The sequence below is a fragment of the Serinus canaria genome, chromosome 5, assembly GCF_022539315.1.
Source record: "Serinus canaria isolate serCan28SL12 chromosome 5, serCan2020, whole genome shotgun sequence".
Classification (NCBI taxonomy): domain Eukaryota; kingdom Metazoa; phylum Chordata; class Aves; order Passeriformes; family Fringillidae; genus Serinus; species Serinus canaria.
The window spans coordinates 58,891,322-58,900,983 of NC_066319.1; the positions used below are offsets into that span (position 1 = coordinate 58,891,322).

The 9,662-nt window shown below is 46.5% G+C and overlaps 1 protein-coding gene across 2 annotated transcripts; it reads right to left on the reverse strand.

The window, feature by feature from the left end:
• Positions 1-1,371: 1,371 nt before the first annotated feature.
• On the reverse strand, positions 1,372-9,609 carry SOCS4 (suppressor of cytokine signaling 4). 2 transcript variants are annotated; one of them, XM_030240812.2, is made up of 2 exons: positions 9,463-9,609; positions 1,372-3,208 (listed from the first exon to the last, which is right to left on the reverse strand). In XM_030240812.2, exon 2 carries the CDS (start codon positions 3,107-3,109, stop codon positions 1,799-1,801), a length of 1,311 nt encoding a protein of 436 aa, XP_030096672.1. In that variant the 5' UTR covers positions 3,110-3,208; positions 9,463-9,609; the 3' UTR covers positions 1,372-1,798. The 2 variants fall into 2 exon arrangements, with proteins under 2 accessions (XP_030096672.1, XP_050831589.1); XM_050975632.1 differs by lacking the exon at positions 9,463-9,609 and adding an exon at positions 3,426-3,584.
• Between the last annotated feature and the right edge of the window lie 53 nt (positions 9,610-9,662).

Below are 9,662 nucleotides of genomic sequence, written 5' to 3' on the forward strand. Positions count from 1 at the left end.
GTCTCTTTCCAGTGGTGCCCTGAGCAACAGGCACAAACTGAAACACAGGAAATTCCATCTGATTATGAGGAAAAACCTCTCTACTGTGCAGGTGATGGAGGCCTAGTACAGGCTATGCAGAGAGGTTGTGGAGTCTCTTTTGGAGTCTGGAGGTGTCCAAAACCCACCTGGATGTGATCCTATGCTTGAGCAGGGGGCTTGGATGAGATCGTCTCCAGAGCTCCCTTCCAACCCCAACCACTCAGTGATAACCTCACCCACAGGTCACTGCTGATTTTCTGATAGGATCCTTCACATGCATGAAATTCAACACATTTGTAATTCGACAGGCTTGGGGTTCAGTTTCAAAAGCATTTTGAGAGGATACAAAGGCTCCCTGTAGTCAAAGGAGAGGAAACAATGTGGTTGTTGGAGTTACAATTACACCATCTCACATTCTTTTGGCAGAGGAGTTCCGGGCCCAGTTTGGGAGAGGAGACAAAGCAGGAACAGGGAACAGAACTGCAGTTCACTGCTGCCCCTCCTGCAGCTGTACCCCGAGGCCAGCCTGGAGTTTCCTGCCTGAACCCACATCCACTGAGCCTCATGGGATTCCACCAACAACTCAGCAGCAGATCTGCCTGTCCATGTAATGTAAGTAATGCTTTTAGGAGCATTATCCATGCATGGTTTTCCCGTACATGGAATTTGGCAGGAAGCCATTGTGACCGAATGCTTCACATTGCAAGAAAATCAGCAGACTTGTTTTCTTTTTAAATTATACTTATTAAAAATACAACCCCCCTACTAACAAAGTAGGAAAGTTATTCACCATCACCTCAGGCTCAACCATGCAGAATCAGATGGTTAAATATGCAGATTTTAAAGGAAATATCTTCCTTCCCACCCTCCCACCCTGTGCTTTATCATTTAAGCAGCGGCAGCTCCTACAGCAAAACCTGGGTATTTCATATAATGGAACAGTAACACAGAAACAGAGTTCCCAAGTCCAAGCCCCATCTATCATAAGTAACTACATGATTATCTCTTCCAGACACTGATCAAATCCCAGCTTATGAGCAGTTTGCTTTTTACTGCTATTACACAAAATGAAAAGCTCTTCCAGAACCCTGCTGCTCTGACGATGATGAGTCTTCCTCCTCTCCAACCAAAACCTTTCCAGGACCAGTTTATACATGTTTGTTCCTGCACTGAGTGTTGTCCTTAACTTGAATTGTTTTTCCTCTCCCTGGTATTTAGTCCCCTGATATATTTATAGAAAGATCATATCCTCTTTCAAACTTCATTTTGCTTGGAATAGTAATGTTAGAAATAGACTGATGAATTTACTGCAATGGATAGGGATGGACAGACACACACACACACAGAGGCTAGAGCACTCATTTTAAAAGAAATGCAGAAAATACAGATGAGTCAATCTTTAGTTAACAGTGCATTATTTCAATCATGTCAGCAACACGTGTCAACTACAATAGAAAAGACAGATCAAGTTCAAAACTGATTTTCAGGGGATTTTAGATCTAACGTCTATCCATCTATAGAAATACCAGAAAGCCTACCTGGAATTCCATAAAACTCTAGCCTAGGGACAGTACCAAAAGCCCACAATGAATATAATTTCTAAAAAAGAGAGCTGTGCAGACTCAAAAGTACATTTAAACAGAGACTAGTTTGGGTGGTAAATAATATGCAGAAAACGAAAAAAATAATCAAGTCGCTATTAAAAAAAAACCTAGAGGAAAAGAGATTGAACATACTATTGTCTGTTCGGAGAAAATTTCTTTCACAAAAATATTTTCTAGCTTTGCTGCTCTGGTACATCAATCCTGAGCACTCTAACTTTTGACTTATAATGATATTCCTTCAGATACAGCTTCACCGAGGGAGGAATGGGAAGTGCATCAATACCATCATAAGTTGTACAGTTGCAAATGACTGTTCTACATATATGCTGGAGAGAGAAGGGAAAGGTCCTGTTCAGAGGAGTGGATAAAAGTGGTTCAAAGAACATACAGGAACTTGGATCTTTGTAGTGTTCTAGGAGTCCCGTGATGTCAGGAGAATGGAAGACACAGGGATCGTGGGCATCAAAGCTGAAGTTGTGATTCCACTGCTCTATCCGGGCGTGGAGGGAGCGACTGTAGCGGCGGAAGCTCACGGAAAACAAATAGTCCTCCTGGGCAGAGTCTCGCAACAGAAACGTTCCCTCTGGCTTCCCTTCCAGCAGCGCCTCGGCTGCGTATTTATCCATGACTCCCCAGTAGCAGGGATTGTTATTGATCTGGAGGAGGTCTGGCACTAGGCAGTGGACATAATCAATCTGGGTGTGGTATTTTGGGGGCGTTTCCATCCGTAGCAGCTCGTCATCCGTTTCCCACTTGGGTTTGTTTCGTTTCCGAGAACTCGTGCACAGGGTTATGACTTCATCATCAGAGTCCATGTCGCTCTCATCTCTACTGCTCCTTGCCACCTTACCTGTCACCAGCTCGGGCCTCGGATCACCCCGAGAAGAACTGCTGTCAGTGAAGTCACAGGACTGGGAGGGAGAATCCATCCCCGCATTGGCAATCTCCTCGCCTCGCAGCTGATCCTCCCTTTCCTCGTGCTGGGATAAATCAGCAATTATCCATTCTTCTGCCTTTGGGCTTATAGGGGCCGTGTGCCTTTTGATCAAGTGCCACCGGAAAGCCAGCTCTGAGCGTGGAGGGAAAGGACACTTATCCAGCATCAGCTCACTGATATGGATCTTCCTTTTGGATGGCAGTCCGGAGGTGTGCCGGCTGCTGCAGTTCTTTATGGGAAAGCACTGACCCACAGCATCCTGCAGCTTCTGTTTGAGAGACCGCCCTAAAAACCTGTGGCCACAGGACCGGTCTAGATCCAGCTCGATGGACGAGCAGCTGTACTTCCTCTCTTGGCTCCTCAAATTAGTCCCCGACCTTCCTGCAGCACTTGCTGTTTCGGCATCAGGACAATGCTCACTTTTCTTGGACCAGGAGAGCTTTTTCCCACTCCAGACATAGCCATCCTTTCTGTCTGCGCTCCTGCTCCGGCTGCTTTTGGGCCTCACATCTGCATTTTTCACACTGCCGTCCTTGTTTTCTGCCATTGTGACAGCTTTGCTTCACGACTTGCCAGGAAGCACACTGCGTTTCTTGTGGGGTTTTTCTACATAAGGAAGCTTCCTCGAGGCACTTTCTGGAAATATCTAAGGAAAAAGAAAACACAGCTCAGTTAGCTGCTATGCACACACACAATGCAACAGCCGTGCTGGTGGATACAGGACAACAATGACAATTAATTGCTGACCACATAAAAATTATGTGATTGAGGTGAATTCAGTAGCACAACCCACAAATACCAGCCTGATCCCAGAAAAAGCTCCCTTCACCTTTCCTGAAAAGCATCCTCCAGAAAAAAACTACCTTAACATATTTGTTGAGTTCTCATTCTGATTATGCAGCAGAGCAGAACGTTTTAGGCGTTGGCAACCCCATTGTGCCAGGGTCCATTTTAGAAGAAAACCCTTCCTGGGGCAGGTGATACTGCTTTAGCTGGTTATGGAGCAAATCCTGCATCTCTTCCAAATAACCTTTCAAGAAGGAACAAACCAGAACAGAAACAAGTAGGTCAGAGTACAAAGAGCTACTGTACCTAGATGATATGCCTGTTTGCTACTAATCCACAGGATGGGATGCCAGAGATCTTTTTCTTAACTGACACTTTTGGGTCACTTTCGGGATAAAAAAAAAAAACAAACCTAAATTTTATCAGTCACAGATTCTGTCAGTTTCTGAAAGCTGTTTTCCTCTGCCTTTTCAAAGGAAGGGAGCTAGGAAATACTGAGGCCCTAGGGGATTGAAATATCTGGGGCTTTACATACTGAAAAGGATTAAAACAATCCAGCCCCTTACTAAAAGCAATTTTAAAAGGCCGTGAAAGATGGAACTGCTTATTACTCATTAGAGAAGGAAGTTTACATTATTAAAATCAGTGTTGCTTTGAGACCTACAGTTGCTGATTTCATTTTCTTTTGTTTCCAAAGTTATATTGAATTCTCAAATAGATAAGAGGTTTCCTTTTGACTGCTGCACTTTGAAAAAAAGATGAAAAAAATCCTCTTTTGATTACTCAGTTGAAAGTGGAGCAGGATTTTTTCAAGATACATAGATAGCAATATGGTATGGATGCTGTACCCCCTGAGGCATGGCAGGATGTAGAAATATTTCCCACCACTTATCATAATCAGGATATTCTATGATTCTGTAATGCTTCTGCACCAAAACCATGCACAGCTCCTCAGTTGCACTGGGGCTTTTTTTCAGCTGTGGGTTTTTCTGTGTTGTTTTGGGGTTTTGGACTTTTTTTACAACTAATTGACATGGTAAATACTAAGCAGGAAAAGAAAAGGGCATCCACTTCCTCTCTCCATTCAATCCATTCTCATCATCAGGATTAGCCAGCATGACACAACCTCTCTGCAGTCCCCCGGGGCTGCTCTGCGCAGGCTGAGTTCGAGCCTCTGCTTTCAGTAAAAGAACAAGACAGCCTTGCCAAAAGGCTCACATGCAATCTGTGGGCCAAATGCATCCCAGATGGAACTTTCACCCAGGAATTTTTCACATTGCATTCCTTATTTAAAACCCACAGACCTGAGAGCTGTGGGGGAAAGGAAAATGCAGAAGAAGGGAGGAGATGAAGAAATGTAGAAGGAAGGTAAGATAGGTTCAATATGGGAAATAAGCTAGGAAGAAAAATGGCATCAGAGCAGTGCAGATGAATATCACCTCACTGGTACCAAGAGGAATCACAGGAAAGGGTCCATATTTCAGCAATTACAAATCAAAGATTAAACTAGAGATTTATTTTTCTTCTCTCGGGGTTTTACAAATTGCTTTTCAGTGAAAGCGTGATGAGACACAATGAAGACAGGAGAAATGAAACATGCATGAGACTCAAAACATCTTTATTTAGACCAGGATTGATTCATTGATTGCTTTTGGAACCTTGATATTTTTCATCCAGCAATACCTAGAGTGAAGCACTGAATTTTCTCCACAATTCAAAAAAAAAGAGGGAAAAAAAGCAATCTCATTTACCCTGGTGATAGCCTGAAGTCACTGAAGACAAAAAGTTTTTAGATTCAGCCTGTAGTAAAATACATTAATTGTCTATATATGGGATTTTTAATTGGACAGAGAGATATCACTGAGGTTGCAAAGTCAAGTACTTAAAAATTAGGATATGACAGTTTGTAATTGCTTTTGAAACCTTCAATTATCTCATTCTGCTCATCCAGCCCATATAAGGAATAAGAACATGCAGATTTTGGGCTTTTAATTAAAAACTGCAAAACATACAAAGCCCAGAAGTGCCTGTTATCTCCTAACTTCAGCCTTCCAACTGAAAGAAGCTTGGGTTTTATGGAATTTCTGGGCTGCTGTTGTATTGAGCTGTAAAGCCACCTTCCCCTTTGTACCTTTCTCCTGTCGTGAATCATTAGTGGTACCTGAACCCTGAAAGAGAAGCTGGGGAAGCAGCACGTGATGCTGCAAAGCCATGCACCATTAGCCAGAGCTGCTTCCCTGGGGTTTGAAGGGCTGCTGGAGCCCTTCTGCCACGTCAGAGCAGGAATTGCTAATCAGACAGAGCACTAGAGCTGTGAAAAGAGCAGGGAACAAATGAAGAAAAAAGGGATGTCATCCTACTAAAGCCAGGTTTGAACCTGACCGTGTGTTACAAGCTGTGTGCTGTGGGAGAGCTGCCTCCCAAATCCTAGGGTTTGGCATTACAGCCAGGGATCACACCTTCACACCCTTCTGGATCAGTGATTCACAGCCCCAACAATAAAATGGGGAGCAAAAAATAATTAAAGTGTCGGGAAGAAAAAGGCATAAAGGGCAGGGAAGGCATTCAGTGCTCTATTACCACTTGGGGCCATCCATCTAAAGCAGCTTTTCCTTTCACTGCAGCATCCAAGGGAAATGCCACGTACCTCCATTAATGGCCAGAGAGCTGCTGGAAGAGCAGGACAGGAGGGCAAGGATAAAAGAGAAGGAACACAGAGTGTACTTTTCCCTAGAGGGGAAGGTTAAATGGAGGACTCCAGCACTGTGCAGCTCACACACATCAGGTCTGAGCTCTTTTTGGGAGAAATAATGAGTGCCCTGCCTGCAAAAGCCTTGTCCTCATGGGGACACCTCAGGCATCTCTGATGATGGCAGATTTGACAAAACCCTTATGCTGGAAACCCTTTCCCCTAAGGAAACAGCAAAGATAAAAACACATGGGGGATGAACAGAGTTCAGTTCAGGCCACAGGACCCTGCTGGTAGTCCAAGGTTACCCAACACTGTCACATACAGTCCCTGAGGACATGCAGAGAGCTGGGTGACTTTTGCTGTTAGTTTTGTGCTCCCTTCTTCAGAGGTTCCTCTCTCTTGTCTGCAGACAAAGTGCTTTTTCTTTCAGAAGCTGATACCCCTACCCTGAGACTTCAAGCCCAGAGTAAAACCAACATCCAGTTACTGTTTGGAGGGATAACAATATTCCCTCCTTGCCAGGGGTAAGCTGCAACCCACAGCTGTGATAAGACAGTGACAGCCTCACCATATGTCTAATCAATAACGCCAATACCATACATGTAGACAGATTTTTTTTTTTCATTTATTCAATAAATACTTGAACACTGAACTGCTTTAACCAGATTTTTCTGTCCTGAGCTGCTGGATCCTTGCCTCTAGCCCAACAGTCCCCTTCATCAAGCTGCTTCCCTGTCTGTATAAGGAAGGAGCAGATGGTGGGGGGTCTCCAGCCCAACCTCCCACTTGGAGTGGGATTGCTGCCAGCGTGGGCTCAGGGGAGCCATGGGACAGCCTGGCCATGTCCTGAAAAGCTCCCAGCATAAAGGTCCCACCACCTCTCTGGTGCTCCCAAACTGCACAACCCTCCCAGTGCAGGAAGTACCAGGAAAGTTTTCTGTTCAAGCACATGAAGTGTTGCTGTATTGTTCCTCTAATTAAACAACAAAAGAAGGCTCACAAAGAACAATGAATCAATTTTGGAATTGTTATGGAAGTTGATTTTGTAGAGCTGATAAAATCTTGAGAGAGAAGAGCAAGCTGCAATAAACTGGAGTACCTTTTCTTTCATAACTTACATAAAAGTTATTTTAAAATAAAATCTCACTGGTCACGAGCTGCTTTCATTAATTTCACCCAATTAGATTTTGGCCACAAGACCACATTTTAAAACCTGACCTTCCCAACCTACTAAGCATAACAATAAATCTCAATTCCTTTGTCTTAAATTATTTTTCTTCAGTTTTGGCATTACTTTGATTTATGATACCATCTAAAAATACCTAAGCTTGACTCCAGAGGCCTTTACAGCAAATTCAAGCAATTATCACACATACAAAAGAAAAAGACTTTCTAAAGGTACCATTGGCAACCTAAATATTTCTTCCTTGGAAATACCTTTGATTTATCCCCAGAACTGCAGGAGGAAGGGGGGGCCATGCCCAGCTAATCCCAACACGGGGGATATTTTATTCACTCCCAGGAGGTGGAACTGAGCTGGCAGCAGGTGCCAGAGGTGAGGGCTGCTCCTATCTCCTGCCTTTATGAAGCTCTGCTCATTAAGTGTGGCAGGAGAGATGCAGGCTGCCTCTCCAGCACTAAATCAGTGAAAGCTTTATGGTCCATGACCAACACTCCGTGCTCCACCCAGAAACCGAGGGGAGCAGCGATTCCCGGCTCGCAGCCACTCACACCTAATAATCAAGGCAGCAGCAGCCCGAGTTCCCAACCGGATTTAAAGTCTTAACTTTGCATTTGGTGCCGTGTCACTTCGGGCAAAGCCACAGCGCCTGCAGTGCCCTGGACAAGTGACCACCCCTGAAAAACCTCCCCCAGTTTTCCTCTGCTGTTCAAAGGGTGATCTCAGCAGGCAGCACCTCCAGGCAAGGAAATTCGTTGTTACATAGAAGCGAATGTAAAATGGCTTTTGTACTGCAAAACACTTTAGGTGCAGTTTCTATCGGAGACTCTGAAAATTAAAGTCATTAAGAAAAATAAACACATTTGACAGGCATTTGTCTCCATCCCAGGCAGCGGCTTGCAGCAGGAATAGCTTGGTCTTCCCACTCATCTGATAAGCAGTTCAGCTCCAAATCATTTCTCTAGAACACATTATCCTCGCCAGAAATCATGATTTACTGAAATATGTAGGATACACCCATGGAAAACATGTCTCTACACAGCTTCCACGAGGTTTAATAATGAAATCTGGCCATATTTCTAAAATTTTTTTAAAGAAATGTGCCTGCTTTGTAATCTTGCCACTGATTCATTCATGAAACTACCAGCAATGTGAGTGTTAGAGAGAAACACATTTCCAATACAAATAAATCACTCTGCTCACCCCAACAACCAATAACCCCACTGCAGAGCAAAACTGAAGATAAAAGGGCTTTTCCTGGAAGCAATTTTTTCTTAGAAACAGGAATAAACTGGGTCAGATCATTAAGGCTACATAAAGGGAAAACAGATAATGCTGTTTTTCCCTCTTTAATTCAGATATGTTCAATTCTAGCATTTTTTAACCCTCCAAGAGATCAGCCAGGATACTTTCTTCCTATTTTTCAGCTAAAAAAAAAAAAAAAAAGCTGAATGATTTTTGCAGTGCAATCACTACCTGCCTGACTACCACTGCTGTCAACTCCACCTCGCACAGGCATTAGGATGGCTGGAATTCCAGAGTAATTCCATAATGACCATAATGATCTCCAAAGGGACAGGTCCTGCGGCTGGGTGAGCGCAGCCCCCGCTGTCATGGGGGGGCTGCCCAAGGGGCGCGAAGGGCACAGCCCCTCATTCGGGCTTTCCCCGCCGCTCCTGTGCCTCTGGAGGAGCTGCCATTAAATCCATCCACAAAAGGATAAGCTGGGAATCTATGTGCCCTATTTGTGTTCGGGTACATACGTCGGGCACGGGGTTTTTCAGAGGGGAAGCAAAGGGACCGAACCCCCCGGTGACAGAGCGCAGACCCTGGACCGGATCCCCCCGCGGTGAATGGCGACCCCGGGCTGAGCGCCCTCGGTGCCAGGAGACGCCGAGCCCCCCGGGCACTGACAGCGGGCCAAGCCCCCCGCGGACGGCAGACCCCGGACCGAGTCTCCCCCGGGGACAAGGCTCGGCCCCCGGGTTGAGTTACCCCGGCGACAGCAGAGCCTGGACCGAGTCCCCCCGGCAGGCAGCGCTGACCCTGGTCCGAGCACCGCGGTGACAGAGGGCGGACCCCCGGCCAACCCCCACCGGTGACAGGAGACCCGGTCCGGGCCCCCCGGTGACTGACAGGGCGCAGCCCCCGAGCCCCGCCGGTGACAGGAGACCCCGATTTCCCCAGCTCACCCCCGCCTGCCGCCCCTCAGCCCCGTCCCTCCGGCCCGACCCCAACTCACGGTGGTGCGGCGGGCCCTGCCCGCGGGGCCGGCGCTCTCCGCCGGCTCTGTCCCCAGCCGGGTGCCGGCGGCTCGGCGGGCTCGGCGCTGGCAGCCGCGGCCCCTCACCCGGCCGCCGCCGCCGCCATCCCCGCTGCCGGGGCCGCCCCGCGCCCGCCCCGGCCCCGCCCCGACGCTGACGGCTCGGGCCCGGCCCCCCG